The 20,550-nt window shown below is 36.3% G+C and overlaps 1 protein-coding gene across 1 annotated transcript in view; it reads left to right on the forward strand.

Moving 5' to 3' along the window:
• Nucleotides 1-1,615: 1,615 nt before the first annotated feature.
• POLN (DNA polymerase nu) overlaps nt 1,616-20,550 on the forward strand; it is a gene marked incomplete at its 5' end in the record, with an annotated part of 104,223 nt that continues 85,288 nt past the window's right edge. Inside the window, 7 exons of the mRNA XM_081999743.1 lie at nt 1,616-1,748; nt 5,251-5,312; nt 8,401-8,889; nt 9,373-9,563; nt 11,346-11,458; nt 14,616-14,767; nt 20,080-20,148. Coding sequence (XP_081855869.1) covers nt 1,616-1,748; nt 5,251-5,312; nt 8,401-8,889; nt 9,373-9,563; nt 11,346-11,458; nt 14,616-14,767; nt 20,080-20,148 — 1,209 coding nt within the window. The remainder of the gene's footprint in view (nt 1,749-5,250; nt 5,313-8,400; nt 8,890-9,372; nt 9,564-11,345; nt 11,459-14,615; nt 14,768-20,079; nt 20,149-20,550) is intronic.

Genomic DNA, 20,550 nt, shown 5'->3' on the forward strand with positions numbered 1-20,550 from the left:
ATATTGTGCTGCTTAACTCTATACATTGTGTTTATTATTAAATGCCAAACACTATAAATTCATTTCAGTGTTGTCAATATTTCTGGTGAATCTGCGTGTTGGTTTTAGGCTATTCTCGTGCATAGTGTCTTGTTTATATTTAGTCTGCTAGGTTCTCATTTTGATATGCACCTGAGGCTTTAAGACTGCTGCTTCCCACCCTGAGAAACTGAGGAGCAGTTTTACCCTGTGTAGGAAAAAAGCATTACTCTTAATTATGGAAGCTAGGAAGAGTTGTGCATGGGGAAAAAATATACTTCTGAGTCCTGGAATGTCAGGGGAAAGCAAGCCATTCTGCCTCTCCTTCCTGTGCTTACCTGTCTAGCTCAAATTTTACATTACAGGCAATACTAATGCAGCCTGATGGATATTCCTCTTTGAATCTGGATACAAATGTTTCGAAGTATTCAAACTTGCAATCTGCCAGTGGTCTTGAGTGAAGAAAAATATTTCCATGTAAGCAGAGGAAATATTGTTTACTTGATGGCTAAACTTGACTTGAAGGTCTGCTCATGCACTGGATTTAGTGGGGGAAGACCAGAGTAACAGGATTCCAGTTACTAACTTGTATAGGAATAATTTAGTTAACAGCAATTTTTGATAGAGCAGTTGGCTTGTGCAGCTTGAATCCTTTAAGTGTCTTCAAAATGTTGGATATTTATCTTGTGTCTGTTGTAAGTTTTATGCATTGTTCTGGTCTAACTATACAAAGTCAGTGAAGTCATCTATATGGACACCGTTGTTTCTAATTCTCCCATATGTTGTATTCTAGGGGCTCTCCACGTATTTTCTGTGTATTGTGGAGTATGGCTACAGGTCAACTGGAAAAGCAACTGCTTTTCAAAAAAATGATAAGATTTGGAACAGCAGTAGCTGCAGTCAAAGCTTGTAGAGGCTTTAGATATTGCTGACCTGTTTCATAAATTGACAAATAAACTATAGTAACTATTTTAATGTTATTGGTATTTAATAGTACTCGAGTACATCAATTATACTAAGTTTAAGGAATAGAGGTCTTTTATGATAAGTATTTTCTGAAACAACACATCACTAATGTTTGTATGTCATGATAGTAATACTTGTTTCTTTCATCTTGTGTTGGCTCTGTTTTGGCAGTTACTTGAACGTTTTTTTTTTTCTTGATAAAATCTGAGCACCAATAACAGTAAATGTATGCATCTGCTAGATACAGACTAGCTTAAAGATGTTGAGGAAGGGGGAAGTATTTCAGACATAAATGGTAATTCTTGTTTTATTTGCAAGATTATTTTTTATTAGAAGTTAGCTTAATGACTGCTTAATTTTTTAACGGTGTATTAAAACACCATTTCAAAGGCCTTTCACTTAGTGCACTGTTTTTGTAAATTATTACAATTCTCTAATTTTTATTTACAATACTTAGAAACTGATAGGCATTTCAGGGAGGCAGTGTCATTTTCTATCGAGGAGATTACATAGCTGAACATGTTCACTATATTTTATCTTTAATTTCAACAGGATGTAAGTGCAGGTTGTTCTGTGTCCCTGATATTGTGCATAATTTGTGTGTGTTCTGTGTTTAGGTTTAATCTTAAAGATGGACCGGTATACATCATGCATAGGATGTGAGACTTCTAAAGTGCCTTTATCTGATATTGCTCAGAGGATTATGACAGCTTTGCAGTCTATTCCTGTAGGAGAAGTTCAGACTAGCAGAAAGAATGACCAGAGTGAGTAAATCTTAGCCTATTTGTTTCTCTTTTCAGTTGAAAAACTGAAACCTAAACAAACAAAACAATATCAAACCTCTAGTCCCCTTTTAAAAAGAGAAAAAAAGGTGAGAGTTTAGGCTTCCAGGTTTAGAAAATCTGTAACACTGACATTTGCTGGGAGTTTTCTGATTAAATAACGCTATGTGAGTGCAAGGAACTAGGATATTAACAGTACCCTCAATTTCACTGTGGGTTTTTTTTCTTCCTTCCTGTTCCTGCTATGTGGTATAGAAGTAGATGAGAATTTTGAACTGTTAATTAACTAATACTGTAAATTAAATGTATATGTTAACTTGACTCTGGACTAGATACTTAAAGATCACTAGAGGTACTGGGAACTTGCCAGAAGGCCTGTGAACTCCCCAGACTCATGTCTGTCCTTTAAACACATGTTCATTAGCAACTCACCCCTTGCGAAATTCTAGGGGGAAGAGTGAACAGAAGTCCCAGTGGTAGAGCAAATTAGGTAATGTTAAAAGTGCCTCAGCAGATCTTTGACTGTTGAGCAAATGTTACTCAGAATGTTGTGGATTCTAGGGAGGTTTTGCAAGATGGAATTTTTATTCTCAGTTCTGTGCATTTCATAGACTTTCAGTCTTGTTGCTCTGGAAAGTAGTACATAGAAAGTTAGAGTTTTGCTTAATTTCAGTTGTCTGTTCTCTCCCAAGAACTAGATCCTGGAACATTACCTGGTCCATGGGATTTACATCTAGGATTTGTTCTTGTGTACGTGGTGTACATTGCAGCCTCAGTTTTATGTAAATAACAGTTCAGGCTCTTCTTTCACTAGTAAAGTATTGGATCAGTGGATCCTGATGATATAGCAGTAAAATGGGTAGTATTTCATTGCTGTGTAAATCAGTGATACCCATTTGAAGAAATATGGGATGGGTTCATTTTAAAATGGTACATTTGGACCAAAACCCAGGTTATTTTAAAGAAAATCAGATCTCTTTTCTGCCTCAGTTTAATTGCCATTCTATTTCTCTTGCTACCATATAATTTTCCCTTCCTTAATTTTCCTCTGTAATGTTTTTTGTCTTAGATGGGAACTCTGTACTGTGTGATACCTACCTTGTGTTATGTTATCTGCTCTTGATCCATTCGCGCTCTGTCAAGCTGTAAAGTTACAGATTCTTTTCAAAAAAAAAAAAACCAAAACAAAACACCAGGAAGGTGTCTGGTATCTTTAGCCAAATGAGCTTGCTGTCATCCTTGTAGTGCTCCTAAATACTTACTCACTGGGGAGTGAAAGAACAGTATAAGCATTTAGTGGTGGCAGGTCACATGACTAGCTTATCTTGCTCTTATTTTTGATGTAGTAATTACTCACAATTGTTTCTAATGTACAGGCTTAAGAAGAAATTTATTTTAATTGCTTTTAGGAAATTGCCTGTATATGTAGCTTTAGCTGATCAGTGTGGGTCTGGAGAGAAGAAAAAGTTTGCCTCCCTTAAAAAAAAAACAAAACCAAAACTTGTCATGTTGGTCTGTTTCAAACTGTATTGAACTGTTTTATTGGTAGTCCTTTAAAGATTAAATTCTACTTACTGGAAAAACTGTTTGTCTCTTAGAGGGTAAATATTGGGTTCAAATAGGACAAATATCTGTGATTTGAACTATCGGGTGAAATTCTGTCGTTATCTTGGCAGTAGAGCTTGTAAAGGTTCTATCAAGCCTTAAGGAGTTTGAAGTGAAGGATGGGTTTCTACTGCCATCTGGTGATACTTTTTCATAAACCAGAAATTCAAGGTTGTGTAGCTCTTTAGATACCTGTAATACTAAATACTGTGTGCTGAAGAGAGAAACTTAATCCTCATCTTCCCTGGAGGGTGAATTTGTCAAGAAAAAGTACCTAGCTGTGAAACAATTAAAAGCAGTGAATGTAAACTCACTTACTATCATTCTTACATTATAATTTTATTGTTGTAGGAAGTGTCAAGACAACCAAACCTAAAATGTTTGAAGCTACAAATACAGCTGTGCCATATTTGCTATTTTAACAGCTCAGGTTAGAAGACTGAGCTGGACATAAATAACTGATGATACACCAACTATGATATACCAACATGAACCTGCATGTAATAAAGTAATAAGCTTAGTTTCTTCTGGAGACTAAGCTAGTTAGTCTTTGAAAATGCTTTTTAGTATTTTAAGTACAGGGTTTTTTAAAACAGTTTCAGTAAATAGAAATAGATGACCTTATGCTTTGTTTGACAATGGTCACAGCACATTAAATTCACAAAGTGTCTTGCTCCTGGTAATGCAAATTTCATAGCTGAAAGCAGTGGCGGAGTGTGGTCCTTGGTATGGACCAGGAGTTAGAAGGGGGCAAAAATATATATTTTGCCCATGAGGTGTCTTTTGGCTGGGCAGTAAAAAAATCTAGAGATAAAGGAATCCTAACTAATTGCAAACTCTGGAGAGAGCTGCACTTCAGTGGAGTTCTCTTCCCCCCCCCCCCCTTGTTCTTCTTCCTGTACCTACTGAATTTGTAATTACTGCTAGTCTGTTGTACCTACTGAATTTGTAATTACTGCTAGTCTGTTGCACCTTGTTCTTTTATTTCAGTCTTCACTTGCTTCTCCTCTTCTTGGGGCTACTGGGCAGTGTTGAGGGCTGAAACATGTCCTAACTGTTTCGTTTAGCATAGCGCAGAGTCCCAAGGTGCATTTACAAAGCCTTTCTTTAAACTACAGCATCTGTCTACTTTCAGAGCTGTAGGCTAACTATCCTTGGTAGCTCAGTGGTGGTCCCAGGGCTCTAGCTTAGACCCAGAACTGATAGCCATCCTGCTTTTTGTGGTGACCTTTCTGTCAATCTGATTGGCCTGAATTCTCCTTGCTCACTGTTCCTGTCTGGTCTTGCAATACCTGTTCTATTGCAAGGATGAAACGTGAAAAAATTGTCTTCGGCAGATGAAGCATGGTCAACTCTCTATAGAGTATGATATGCTAAAGATGTATAAGCAAATACTGTTTTACTGAAGAAAATTCTTGTGGAATGATTCTACCTAATTCCAAGAAAACAGTTAAACTGTGTGAAGTGTGTAGAGTTTGGGGTTTTGTGTGTGTGTGTATGTGTGTGTTTTCCTTCTTGCCCATGCCCGCAGCTTTACTTTGACCAAGATGGGATGTGTTTTCTGGAAAGAAGGAAATACATATATTTATGGTATTATAGTAATGCTTCTTCTGAGGACCGTCTACTTTGTAGGAAAACAGACGTAATTTTTTCTTAATGGGGACAGAGCATGCTTTTGCATATGCATTTAGGAACCTGCAGGGCCCTTTTAAGCATGCATAATATTAATTTGAGGAAAATGGTTGTCCCGGGAAATTTTATTGCAGTTATTTTAGGTTTGGTAAAATGTCAGTAATGTAACACTATATGTAACTTAAGTTATATGCACTGCTCTCAGATTCATTTGTATTGTAAAATGTTTCCCATTCTTTTTTTAAAGGTATAGAGAAGACAAAGGAAAATAAACTAGGTGATAAGGATGCACATCTGAAAAATGAAAAGGCAAGCATATTGTAAGATTGAAGACCACTAAAACCAGTCTTCTTATAGCAGGTTTGAAGTTGTTATAGGCTGGCTTTTTAATAACAACTCTGTCACAATGTATTGCATATGTTTATAGTTCAGATAACTTTCCTCTGTCTTATTTTGCACTTGGCATCTATTTATCTATGAGAGTTTTGGCCCCAATTCTATTATCCTTTTTATAGGAAGTTAGTATCTTGTGACAGATTGATCAGAAATAAATGAGTTTTTTAACCCATTCTTAGTTACCAGGGTTTAAAAGTGTTCTCACACCTCTGTCACTGAACAATCACTAGCACGCAATCATAAAGTGAGCTGATTCATATGAAAAATTACTTTGTATTAGGAATTTTAATTTTTGGTTGAATCTTCACTCTGAATTTGGTTTAATGTGCATGCGAGTGAGTGCCTGTACAGGAATGGGAATGGATAACTGTGACAGCCCCAACTCAGGCCGTGATTGCAAGATTGATTGAGTTGATTGATGAGTTGCAGATCCTGCAAGTGTACTCCTGTTTCAGCTGCACATTTCACAACCTTCCTTACTCTGACTCTGGTGCATGTTGCACACTTTAGCAAGTACATTCAGGTTGCTTAAGATGCAGAAAACTGGTTTCTTTTGTGGGGTGGGATAGTTTCCTACAAATTAAATAGGCTTATAGGTAGACATGCAGGTGCACCTGGATAGTAGTGGAACCCCTTTTTGCGATGATGAGGTGCTAATTTCGACTTGCATCTAGCGAAATTTTCCTACATCCACATAAATTACAAACTACATCCTGGGAGTTGTTTTCTATACTTCCAGCCATGTCATTATTTGTAGTAGAAGATCAGTTCTTCCTGGAAGCTGCTGCTTCTCTCTGTGGTTAATTGTAGTTCCAGCTGCATTATTCTGACTCAATAATTAAATTGCTTTGTTCTTATTTGAACCTTTAAAAGAGAATTGCTTATTTCTGATTCTGTAATTACTTGAGTGTCCTAATTCAAATTCTGTGTTAAACAATAAAACTATTTGCAGTTTGACAGGCGAATACACTTGAGTGGATTAGTTGTCTTTCTGTGGTTCTTAAACATTTGGTCCTTCTGTGATACTATTTTTCCACTTATGGTAACTTTGTATAGTGTTCACTTCTTGATTAGCATTGCCTAAGTCCAATTAATTTGTCGTCTTTCAGAACAACCAGTATTCATTTTGGTTATAGCAAAAGCTTAATTATCTCTATTTACTTAGAACCTGTTATTTTACTTCTGCTGTAGAGCTCATCCTGTGAAGTATGATCTCAAGCAATCTAAGCCTTTTTCATCCTTTGCCTCCATAGTTCTGAGGTTTGGGAATATGGGAACCGGATGGAGGCATATTGCAAAACCAGAAAAAAAAAAAATTGTCATTCTGGCTTGCTCAATCAATACAGATTGAATAGACATGGCTGATATCCTTTGATCAGTGAAAATTGTCATCTTGGGGAATGGATGGTGGTTCTTTTGAAGTGAGAAGGCCTTAGTTTTTGGAATGGTGGTGACAGCAGAGGTACTGAAGGAGACTGGCTGTGCTACAAGAGCAGGAAATACAGTAATTATGGTAGGCTTCAGTTACTTTTCAGTGAAGTGGGTGAATATTATGCTTATGCATGATGCTGAGACTAAAAATTAGGAGACAACTGGTTTGTGGAACAGTTAGAGAACTCACAAGAGAAATTGTTTTTTATTTCATTCTGTGTGAGATCAGGTTCAAAACTTTCTTGCTGGAAGATGCTCTGACAGAGACTATAATCTTTCCAAGGCATTAAAAGATAGATAAGTCACTATGGGAATGTTTAATTTCAAAAAAGGAAATTGCATAAAAATGAAGGAGCTTTCAAAAGAAAATATATGGAATTTCCCCTCCAAAACCAAAACATTTGTAAATAGTATAGGGATTTATTCAAAACAGAATATTGAAGACTTAAAATGAATACTAAAATCTGTCCAGGAAAAAAAATATGGCTAAGTAACAGTATGAAGGAGACTAGTAAAAAATGTCATCATGCAAAAAGCTGAACTTACCAGAATTTTTAGTCTTTTATAGTTGTTTCATTTTAATAAATTAAATGTAAATATAAAACAGCATAGTCCAAATAAACTTTGAGAAACAGCTTGCAGATGCATCACTAATAATTGTTAATAATACATCATTTTTTTCAAATGTCTCAGGAGTTGAAAGTTTGCCAGCTCCTATAAGACCTGTTGATGATCAAGGTGTAAGAGGAGTATTGAGGGAAGATACAACTTCCTATATTTGTAAATAGTTAAACACACGTTTACCTTGGGAAATCTTTGAAAGGTTGCCAGTTGCCACTCCAGAGTCCTTGTTTATGAAATCAAGACAGAGGATCTATCTCAGCTGAAGATGTTGTAGAAGAAACTAGAAAAATAAACAGTAAGAAAATACTAGGGCCAGTATTAGGCATACCAAGGAAATTTCTGAAGGAAATCGAGGATGAAGGAATAGAATCAGAACATTACCATGCAACTTCTTGCTTTATGCTATTCAATAGCGTACTGCTGTAAAGGGACCCAGGGGCTATCTGGAGCAGGAAAGCTGTTCTGGGTGTAGTGGATTAAACAGAATAGAATGTAATACTTATACATCTGATAATACTTCTTCAGTGTGACTTTCATATGTTTTTCTTATGTCTTACAATCTTAAAAGTTGTTTGAAGAAATTGGTGGAGATCCAGTTGACTCAGTGGTCACTAATAACCTAGTCACTATGGGAGACAGGCTACTGAACTAGATCAATCTTACAGTTGCTGATTTAACATTTTTAGTGTTGGACTGATGTTAGAAAAACAGTGGTGGATTTGGGTGTAAGCAATATAAATCAACAAAATGATCTTTACTAAAAAATACTTGTAATGTGTAATGTAATGTGGTTCCCCTAAACTGACTTCTTGTTTTGTTAGTATCAACATTTTTTCATAGAATAGCACTTCCTTCAAAGTATATTTAAATCAATTCATGTACATTTATTTTTATTTCTCCTAGTAAGTTGAATAATTGGTTCACTAAAACATTCCAATTTTTCCAGGAAATTAATGATTCCACAATTGCCTTCTTAAAAACATCTGCCAGCCCTGAAAAAAGTACTGCTGGTCAGATAGTCAGGACACTACATACTGATGCAATGCTTTGCTGTCAAGATGCCAACATAGTGAATTATTACCAGGATTTAGACTTGCCAACATGGGGATATAGAGAAAGAAATCTTTCAGTAGAAGCAAAAAACCTGAAAGATAGCGAAAAGAGTATAGCCACTGCCCTTAAAAGAAAGCAAGATGCACCTACATGTTGTTCAGAGAAAACGAGAAGATTACCTGTAAAGACCTACTCTTCTTCACATGAAAGAAGATACAACTGTACTTCTGGACAAACAGAGTCTTCTGAAAATTATCCTTGTGATATCAGGAGTTTGGGATGTGAAGAAAAAAGAGAATTGCTTGCAACTATAGAACAGGCAGTGGCTTTTGTAACTACTATGATATTTCAAGATGGTTCTTCACAGCTCAGCTCGGAGCAGGTTAGTGAATGATGTGTTTTGTTTAGAGTCAATTTTGTAGAACCATTTGAACTGTGCATATGACTCTGATAAACACAAACCCACGTTCTTCCGGAGCCTAGAATATGGACCAGTTTTATGTATTATTGCTTACCAAAATATAAATGTAAAATGAGGTAAACCTTAATACTTCTGACTAAATCTTTTTGCAGCTATGAAGTAAAAATTAAAAAAAAAAAAATGAAACTCATGGGACTAAACAGGTATTTGTATACTTACAGTGAGACTGTTTGAATTAGAATATTTTTTTCCTCGTTTTTACTATGTCTGTCACTGGATTTTTGTTTCAAGGCTGAAACGCTTGCTCCTCTACTGTGTCAGTGGTGTATTCAGTAACTCTAGTGTTACTTAATAGGTTTCATATTGCAAAACATTTGGGAAGTTTTCATTATAGGATTGCATAAAATCCGTCAGAGGAAATAGTATTGTAATTATATTTAACAGGTCTTAACCTCATCAGTAAAAGGAGTTGTTGTGTTAGTGAAGAATCAGACTGATCACCCTTACCCTCCCAGTTACTCTTCAACTGACTATGCTTGGATTGCTGCTAACAAAAATGATAAATTAATTTATCTTAAAACTGAATGGACATCTATTTGGGAACAAGAACAACAGGCTCACAAGAAATTTGCTTGGTGAGAGTATGTAGGAAAAAATAACTGTTTTGCTTTACATGTGCTTTTAGCAACAGTGATGTTGGTTACATGGCACAGGCTGAATCTTCTTACATGTGAAGCTCATTGCATTTCATATTAGTTGTATTAGTTCTGTGTCAAGCTTCGGCTAATATAAACCAAATAAGAATAAACTGTTCCTTTGGGCTCAGCTTATCGCTAACTGCAGCCCTGCATAGCTAGGTTTTGATTCTGATAGGAGCTGTTTACATTCACCTAGAAATCCTTTATGAACAGTGTACAGCTATGTGGCACCAAAAAATATTTAGAATCATGGGTTCATCCAGGTTTATCTATCTTGTGTCTTCCATTTCCAGAACTGCATTTTTTACCTAGTACATTTTTGATGGACATCATTACAGTAAACATCCTTTGAGCTCTGCTAATATTTTTTATTTTTTTGAACACAACAGGTTTTTTAATGGCTTTTGAGATCCTGAATGAAATTTCCCTAATATTCAGTAATAATGTTATATCAAAACAACAAGATAGTCCAATTAAAGCATTTACTTTAAAAAATTAAATTTAAAAGTTGTCATATGTTTTAAACTTCCAGTTAGTATAACCAAAATCCATTTTAATTCCTTACTATTAACTTTGAAATAGTATCCCATAAAGAGAGAAATAAGAGCTGGATCTGATTCTTAGCTATAACTGTCGCATGTTAAAACTCCATTAAAATATTTTATGACTTTCAGTAGTAACTGCTTTATTGCAAGTGGCTGAATTTGTTTTTTTAAATTACAAAACACTCATTTTCAAGGTGTTGGACTTGGTTGTTACATGCATCTCTGCCACTGCTTCACTGTGATTTGGAACAGATCACTTAATTGTGCTTCTCCAGCTGTAATATTGGAGTTATCCAACAACCAGTTTAATAATTTGTTAGTTTAAATATAGGTTATTCTGAATTGAGAATAAGATATCAATAAAGCATGGTACATATGAACAGTAAAAATTCAATAATAAACAGGTGGAATAAGTATATTAGCATTAGCAATTACCTGTAGCTAATTGTTGTAAGAATGATGGAGTCGCTCAATAGTAGATCTACAATATATCATAAGGTACGCAAAAATACCTTATGATCTACACAACTTCTAGCATGTCCAAAAACTTGGTACTGTGGTTTCATACCACCAAAGATAAACTTGAAAGCTCTATAGAAAATGATTATTTTTCTATATTGCCCAAAATAGATCTTATAAACAAAAAGACACAAATAATCAGTAAACTCTATTTAAAGTAGCATGAATGTAGGAACTATAGACGTTTTCAAAAGGAATGGGAAAAGTGATAAATGTGAAGCATACTAGATTTAAATAGCCTATTAACACTAGGTAATTATGGCAATTTAGATTGTCTAGTAGCTTTGAAATGATGATTTTACAATACTACATTAACTCAGAAGCCTCTGTGATCTTATTCAGGTATATTAAAGTATTACAGGGATGCCAGTTGCTCTTTTGGATTAAGATTGCATTTAATTTTGAGTGTCAAATAAGGATTTGTTTTCTTTATGGATGCATGATAAGACATATCTGCTGGGGTTTTAGTTTATTATAAATTAAGCTTCAGGTGTTATTGAATTGAGAATTTAATATTGAAATACAGTATTCTGCTTTTACATGAGTAAAGAAGTGTCTTGTGTTAACTGTTTAGTATTAGGTGCTAATTAAATGTAAATAAATTCACTAAACCTAGTAGCAGTATAGTGTGTCTTAATGAACTACTTCTGTGCAGGGAAGTGTTGTTTCAAATGCTACATTGCAAAGTTCCGATTATTTGCTTCAATGCAAAAGATTTCCTGAGGACTCTGCTTCAAGTTTATGGTAATGAAATTAGCTGGAAACAAGGTAACTATCTAACCTAATCTATGATCTAGTCCTGTAATCTCTATGCTTTTTATGTTTCTGAAAATCACTAGGTGTAAAAGTAACTAAATTGGTGGTTAAGTAATATATTGGAAAACAGTTTTAGTACCATGGAAAAAAACACCTCTCTTGGGGGAGGTTGTGACCAGAGACTTAGCATATCAAGGTGATGTATTTCTTCTCAGAGTAGGAATCAAATCATTGCATAATTTAAGGATAGCTTCCACTGGGAACAAAAGCTCTTAACACAGTCCTGACTATAGCTGAAAAGGTCAAACTGCTTCATGTTTCATGTTCCTTAGAAAAACTTTCTCTGTTCAAGAGGAAAGGCTAAAATACACTCCAGAGGTGCTCATAGTTGTCAGAATTAGGAATCACTTGAATGGGTCCTTGGTTTTTTGACAGGAATAAATAAGACACTTTTGTATGGGTTTAAATGCAACTTAGAATATATAAGCAATTTAGAAGATAGAAGATGTAAATATAATGTGTGGTGGTTTTTTTTTCCCCTTTGTTCTATGTACTGAATTACTGCTGAGTGAATTACAAAAGTAAGCGTGACCTTTTGGGAAGGACTCTCTCTGTGGAGAATCTTCAGCTTGTGTTCAGCATCTGAAAAGTTTCATCAGTAAATCACAGTAAACTGATGATGATTTAGAATCTGCTGTGAAGATCTACACAAAGGACACTTAGCCCTGGGAATGGGAAGCGGGAGAAGAAATGTCATGACAGTGTTGGTACTAGTGACAGTTTTATAACCTGTACACACAGGAAATACTAGGTCTAGGTTAGACCCTATCTGATGCATAGGATTTGAATCTGAAGTTTCTAGTATCCAAAAGAATTCTTGTCTAGGTTTCTTTAAACTTTGGAAGTTGATGCTTCTTCACCCATTATTTCTGCTATGGTCAAAAAACCCCCAAACCCTTAAAAAACCACAAACAAACACAACCCAACACAAATCCCCTGCCTTTTTTAAGGTAAAAAATCCCATCATTGTAAATCAAGCAGACACTGAAATTTCTGTCTGTCATGCTGACTGCAATCGCTTGAATGATTGCACCTGTTCTTAAGATAGAGTACTAACCAGTGGAATACATACAAATACCTTATCCCTGACTAGTGAAATATGGCATGCTTTGCCTTTGGGATATGCTAAAGGTTCGGGTTAGGAGGAGGACAGGACTTGCGTATCATTTCACAATCTTGAGGAAAGTATGCTTTTATCAGCAGACTCTTCATCCCAGCTTGATCCTGGTTTTGTTTCACTCCTTTCAGCTTTGTTCTGTTTCAGTTCTGTATGTGCCGCCTCCTCACCTGGAAGGTGTCGTCCTCTTTCCAGGACTGAATTGGTGGCTATAACTCTTTACTGCTACCCTCACCTTTGGTGAAAATTTTAGCTGGGAAAGAAGGGATGGATGGATGGATGGTTGGGGGGTTTGATTCGTTATCCTTTTTCAGCTAGAGACTGTCTTGTGCTCATTGTAGAGATAGGAGAAAAGGATCGTTGAGGTATCTTGGAGACTATTTGGTAACAGGATTCTCTTCTTCCCTGTGTCCTTTGTAAAATGTAGTTGTTATTAGCAAAATCAGTGCTCACTTCGTGCAGTCTTCACATGAGCTTGTGAATGTCCAGCATCTCACTAGGCAGAGCCTTCCTGCAGCCTTTAGGCACTTTCCAACAGCCATCAGCTGCCCAGTGTTACCACCCATCAGTGAGGCTGAGTTGCTTAGTCTGACTTTTCACAATGCATCATTTGAGTTCATGGCAAATCTGTTACAGTTGTCAAAGATTACTTTAATTCCTGTAAGGATTATTTCCTGCTGAAAGAGCAGTGGAAATCCCATGGACACACACAAAGTTTGGTTTTGTAATGGATGCAAGTTTGACATACTTTCTTAAGCTGCTCAATTCCAAGGCTAAGACTGTCCTTCCAATCACAGACTCTCTTAGTAGGGTATCCTTAAGACAATTTCTGAGGCTGTTCCTTAGCATGTGTTAGCTTTTCAGGTGAATAGCTGTTTGCATTTAGAGAAAAGTATAGTGAGCTACATAAAATCGTGGTATGAGACCATGCAAATGAAGTATCTTTCAGTTATCTGGCCACTCCAGCAGAGCTCAAGTTGATTCAGGGACAAGATGTCTCCTTCCCTAACATCTGCTGAGCAGCCACATGAAGTTTTTTTTCAGCAACAGTTACATCAGTGGAGGTAACAAGCCTGGTTGTCTTTAGAATAGTCCTGCAGCTGTAGCTTGCATTATGGACATTAAAGTTTGCTTCCAGGTAACTGAGTCCATAGGGTTGTGTAGCATGGAGTTCTCTATAAATGTACCTGTGGATTGTCCTTTGAACTTAGGGGTTGCTGAAGAGGATACTTGCATCTATCTTTGAATATATCACAAAGCATTCTAGTTACTAGCTTCCCTTTCCTCTTCTTTGTAGTACTACAGCACATATGTTGAGATGTGTAGTTAAAATGGAAATGAAACAGCACTAGACTTGCTCCATGTGAGGTGTCTGTGTGAACATGAGAGAAAGTGCAGTGTAAGCACATATGATCGTATAGGATAGAAGGTTCTGATTTTTGGGAGTGATGCATTGTGCACCCATATATGAATTCATATATACATTAGAGATCTCAAAATTTTGATTGCTAGGAAGTAAATTTTCTCTCCCCTGATCCCCAAAAGGAATTTTGTGGATATCAGTCAAGTTAACATCAACAAAAAACTATATCAGAGGGAGAGACAAGAAAAAATTGAATTTAAAATTTTTCAGTGATAAGAAAGAGAGGCTTTTATAGTCAATCTTAAGAACCAAAGGTTTAAATCTTGAGAACCAAAGGTTTGCTTACATTTTAAAACTTTGTTGGGGGGAACAACAAAAAACAAAACCCCAAACCCACAAAAAAAAAACCCCTCTTCAAAAATAATCAATACTGAACTTACTCCTATGTAGTCATGATACTGACTGTTTGTGTACAGCTGTGAATTCAATGTTTAACACTTTTGTAGTGTAAATGCTTGTCTATTTATGATGTCTGTCTACAAGGAAAGGTGGGCAAAACCTGAGAAGTATTTCTCAGTATGGGAGGTAAGTTAAATATTTTAATTGTCTGAAATAACTTATTTTTGTAGTTGCTGATAGTGTCGTGTTAGATCCAAGGATTGCAGCATGGCTGATAAACCCCAGCAACACGGTTCCCTCTTTTGAATGTTTAATACAGAAGTATTTTGAAAAGCCTTTTTCTATGGGAACAGTAAATACAGACACTTTGAGAAATGCATCAGTAAGTAGTTTGTTCTAAATTGTTTGTGGTTGGTTAAAAAGGGAAGGGAATTGCTTTTGCTTACAAAATATTGCAAAAAAAAAATTACAGATAATGCTTTTCTAATGGAAGAAAAATATTAATACTATTTGTTGGAAATCTAATTTTAGAGCAAGAAGAGAAGGGAAGGGTTCACTGCATTCTATCAAGATGGGATCATACTCTCCAGGAACAGTTATAAAATTCTTCTTTAAAAATGTGAAGTTCAGTAACAGTATTGCTTAACGTATAATCTGATCTTTTTTCTTTCTAACTCCCTGCAAACTTATTTCCAGCTAAACCACAACACCAGCTTTCCTTTCCAAAATGTCTGATGTCTTCTCTAATTCCTGTGAACCAGTAGCTTTTATTTAGTTAATTTTGCTGAATTTCACAGCTGGTAAAGACACCACATCTTAGGCTGTGGAACAGTAGGGAGTCAAATGTGAACCTTCAAGCATGTGTATGAAAAATCTGTGAATTTTTATTCCCAGTAAGAGAGCATGTGTGGTGAACTTTTTGTGAAGTTATTCCCAGCACTATAGAAATGTCTTACTGTCTTAAACTTATTTACTGAATGTTATAAAATATTTGTATTTTGGGCCATGGTGATCTACTCTTGACACGTTAGCCTTCAGAGGTTGTTTGAATGATAAAAATAGATGTGCAGCAATCTAAATAATGTTTTTCTGAAGCCTTTCAGTTTTCAGAGACCTTGCTTGTTCAGACACAAATATTGTAACATGATTATAGAGCTTCTAGGATACAAATCCACAGGTGTCAGGTGGATTTAGGGCATGGACAGATACCAGTTGTATCAGCACATACCCATCAGTATAGACATTTCTGAGAAAACCAGAGCCATTTTACGTTAAAACACTAGCTGTAAACTGCAGTTGTTCAGAAGCTACTTCAGGAATTAAGCTATTATTGTAGGGGATGGACAGGCAAACAGGCAGAAGCTATAAACTTGTTCATTATTTCTATATGTGATGTCCCCTCCTGTGAGTCAGCATCCTTAATCTTGTCTCTTTCCTTAGCTTGACTCAGTCTTTTGTTCTTCATATATCACGTCTATTCTTAGTTACCATTTCTCAACTATGTTATCCTGATTCCCAGCTATGAGTTAAATATTGAAGTCTTATTTCCTTCCTGCCCTACTTCAGGTCTGGTTTGTTTCCTTGGCCCAACCATCTGCAGTGGTTTTATGCTGACTTGTTCATCCAAGTCCCAGTTAATGCCTCCCTCTAACATCCTGTGATTATCTGCCCCCCCCCCCCCATTCCTTATGCAACTAACTTGTTCCCTGGACTTTCACAATTTCTTTTTGGCTTATCTGCTCAGTGAGTCCCAGTTCTTCATGTGAATCCTAGCTGTTGCCAGATTTATCTTTTCAGCCTTCTTGCTTTGACTTTACTGGTAGGTTCCTAACAGTTGTCTGTATTCCCACGGGGATCCATGCCAGGTGATATATTATGTCTTGTGCCCTACTACTTCAGTTAAGCTCCTTCTGTATTGTGCTAGTCTTGTCCCCCTGGCATTTGAATGAATGCTGTTTTGTTCTATAGCCTGCTGCTTGCCCACAACACCTCTTTAGCACAGAATATGTGCTACTTGCTGCTTGTCTGTATGATGCTGTGCCAAAAGGCTCAGTAAAAGGGGCCATAGTTCATATACCTTGAAACCTTTACTGAAGCAGGTGCTAAACATCATACTGCTCTTGTCATTGCTACATTTGCTGATGAGGAATCTTGGTGTCAATTGAAGCCTGTCATTGGGCTTACTTCCACCTCCAGAATGGGATCAAGTTGTCTGTTGCTGAAAGCATAATGTTTCACAGACAGTTGATTTTTTCCAGAACCAGTGGACATGGACAAGGCTTCTTGGAGACACATTGATGGCTTCTCACTGGAGTGTGGGCTTACTTAAATGACTCCGTCTGGGGTAGAGAGGAGCCCTCACTGATGGGACTAGACTGTTATAAAACAAGGATGACTACCAATGGATCTACATATTTCAGCTTTGAAGACACCCCTCTGCATCCTACCTTCAAGGGCCTACCATTTCTCAGTCTTGCAGTGTTCAAGCCTGCTCTGGGCCAAGGGGAAGCCTGAAGTGTAGGTGTCCATATTGTCTACTCAGCAATGACCGACACAAACAATGCTGAAGTTGTATAGACTAATAGCCCTTAAGCAGATGAGGAACCCACGTGGGTGGTCAGTGGAATTCATTACCCCGTTTTAACTGTTTTCTGCTGCTGTGGCTTTGCTGGGACATGCTTCTTACTAACAGACGTCAGCTTACATAGAATCTTGTTTAGTCTTATCTGCTGTTATCATGCATCATATGGTCATTTCAAGGTAAAAACAACTATGATCCAGGCTTACACGTGTTCTTGAATGACTGCTACACTAGTGCCCCTTTATTTTATGGTATGTGGTAGGAAAAATATGTCCGCAGCAAAGATTACCCCAAAACTTGGGTAATTTTGTTTAGCATGAAACAGAACATCTTGTAACTAGTAGGTATCTCCCATGCTTCTGTTATGCTTGGCACTTCTCTTAAAAATTAGTTGGACCGATATGATAAAGTTCCCATGATGGTTCTTCCTCAGCTGTGTACCAGAATGCATGCCTCTGTAGCAATAATGTGTTATAATTTGTCCTAATATAAACTAATTTTCAGTCAGTTCTGGTTCTATTGTATTTGTGCAGCAACAAGTAATTTGGATTCCTTCTGCATTCTGTTTGGATCAAATAATGGATGAAGCATTGCTCTTGTCAGTCTGCATCTGCTGTAATGCTTTGGTTCCAGATTTCTGTTTTTCTTCAAATAATGGGGCTGTTTTGCAAACCGTAGGCCAAAATTGTGAGTTTTGTGTACAATGCAGATTTTTATACACAGTTTGGAGAATAGATTATGCTTACCTGTTGATTTACAGCTGACTCTTGCACTGTGAGGGCACAGGATCAAGTATTTGGTGTCTCAGGCCATGCTTACCCTCACTCCCTAGGAGTTTCTGAGAGTCATCCTGAAGATAAAGGGGAAATAATGGCATCTAATTCAGGGACCAATTCCTGCAAAAGACCCTTTTCAGATGGAAAAAGGTGTCCAGAGATACCTTCTCACAAACTCAGAAGGATCCTTACCTCCCTGAAGAGAGAGGAAGATCCTCTCCTGTCCATTAATTTTTATATGAATTCCATTTTTTTTATTTTGGAAAAATCCTTAATTTGGAGATCTGTTTAGACTATAGTAGATCCTCCTTTAGGAAGGATTTTGAAGGTTTCCCAATGGCTTTGATTATTCTTACCTGCTTTTTCTTCAAAAGAACTGCTGTTCTGGCTGGGTAGATTAAAAGTCCTGGAGGACCATAGTATTCTGACATCAGGCCTGTTCTTAAGAAAATGTTCTTGGAAACAATTTCAGTGGCAATCTTTCTGTTCTAGTTCATAATTCATAGCTTAATGACATCCCCCCCAACTATCATGGACAGGAATCTGCAGTCAGTACTGTCTGGGATAATTATCTTGCATTCTGCGTTTCTGTACTACTCAAAATTCCATAGTCTTATGGGTTTTAATGCAGGTTTTCCCTGTTAGACTTCTCTTGTGAGTCTTTCCTTTCTGGGATTTTTTTTCTTCTTTTTTCTTTCCATTTACTATATAAAACCAGAACTGTACTAGAATCTTTCTTAGAAGTCTTAATTACCCTTATTAAAAATAATGCCTTATGTCAAATGTGTCTCACATCTACCTTTTTGGATCGTCAGATGCCGAGCTCAGGGTATGGAACTCTAGAGGATCTCACTAAATTGAGTAAGCATAAATTGAATAATGCATACAGAGTAGTTTCAATTCACAAAGAGATCTTGGAATCATTGTTACCAGTTTTGTTGTTACCAGTGTGTAGCAGCAGCCAAAAAGCCAACAAAATATAGGCACCATAAGGAAAGGTTCTGAGAACAAAAATGGGACATGATTTTTTTTTCCATAGAAAATCTTGATGCACCCACATCTTGATGATGGTGCGGTTTTGGTCTCTGCATTTCAAGAAAGGTACAGTGGGCTTCTAAAAGGTCAGAGGACGGAACAGCTGCTTTATAAGGAGGATGTGGAAAAATTTGTGGTTATTTAAGATGGAGATGGAAAGGCTGAAGGGCACTATACTAGCAGTTTTCTTTCTCTGTAGGTTATGTTTTCTAAACTTACTATTATTTTTGGTTCTCTTCTTTAGCCTATCTGACATTAAGAAATGTCTATCTTAAAGTATTGTGGCCAAGTTGAGCCAATAATTCAGCTATATCCTCAGAAGTATTTATCAACACAGAGTAAATGCTTCTTTGTACATAAATAACCATTAATTTAATTTCACTGTTTTACATAAAAAACTAAGAACTATCATAACATGTCATACTTAATTCCATGTAACCTATTTTCCTGCCTCCAACAGAGACCAGTATGTGATTCTTGGGGAAGAATGTATGAACAGAGAAGCACATAACTTTAGTCCTCTGGAATGTTGTTCTAGGTTCTATTGTTTGTGGCGCAGGAATTTTATGGGACAATGCTAGTGTTTTTGCACTTAATGGCTTGGATGTAAATCTATTCCATAATTTTGATTGTTCAGCCATCATGGAAGATACAGGCTGCAGGAAAGAAAATCTACATCTGCAGCGTTTTTTAATTCCCATCTTTCTTCACAGGAATTTAGTCATGAAAAGCAGCACTTTATTGTTTGTTTTGTGTATTAGCCTGATTAACAAATTTAATAGGATGACATTAAGTTTATTTTTATTGTTCATGTTCTTGGACCTAATGATTGTATTCTCAGTGTCTGTATGCATTTCAAAATCATCTTCTAGCCAACTGAATGAGGTGGCATGGCTTTGTGCAGAACACCTATGGAACAGAAGGGAAGGAAGTGAATAGTTCAGGCACGGAAGAGTGGCAGTACTGATAGGAGAAAGAAAATTGCAAGGAATTTTTCCTCATTTTACAAGTAGTAATAGAATTCTGACTTCAATATCAAAGGCAGTATAGTGGTACTATTTCTCCATACTCAGTCTATGCAAAATGTAAATAAAGGAACAAGTAAAATCTTGAATATTCATGACCTCTACTGCTCTGTTCATGAATTGTGTTTCGCAGAGGTCTAAGAACATTACTAAAATATTAAATATAACAGGAGACATAGAGAAAAATATATTTTTATAGTTTAATACCTTTTAAAATAGATAGTATTTTAAATATTTTAATGTTAACGTTTTAATATTTTAATGTTATTTGTATCAGTATCAAAACATAGGTGTGAACTTGGAGAAGCTCTATAATGTAATGATGGACCTTGCTCATGACTTACAGGTAAGATATAAAAAGTAGTTACTCAGATATAACTTCAGAGGTATTATCATGAATTAAGGACAGTTAGTGATGTGCTGCTCATTCAAATCCGAATCTCTACTCAAGTTAAATAGAAAGCTTCAATCCTTACTGGTTTATAGTACTAGTCAATATTTAAAATAAAGTTGCCCATCAAATTTGCCATTTCTTCCAGAGGGAGAAAATGGTTAGTCTCAAAGTTTCTTTAGAAGAAACTTTTCCTCTGCAACAGTTAACTAAATATTTAAATGAAGATTCTAAGAATGGGAAATGTTCAGAATATTGTGACTTTTCTTTTGGTGTTCTAAAGCTATATGAAACAAGCATTAACAGAGTTAAAACAGAGTGTAGCTGTGTTTTTTTCGATGTATTCCTTGGGTACAA

Source organism: Phaethon aethereus (genome assembly GCF_964289735.1).
Source record: "Phaethon aethereus genome assembly, chromosome: 4".
NCBI classification, from domain to species: domain Eukaryota; kingdom Metazoa; phylum Chordata; class Aves; order Phaethontiformes; family Phaethontidae; genus Phaethon; species Phaethon aethereus.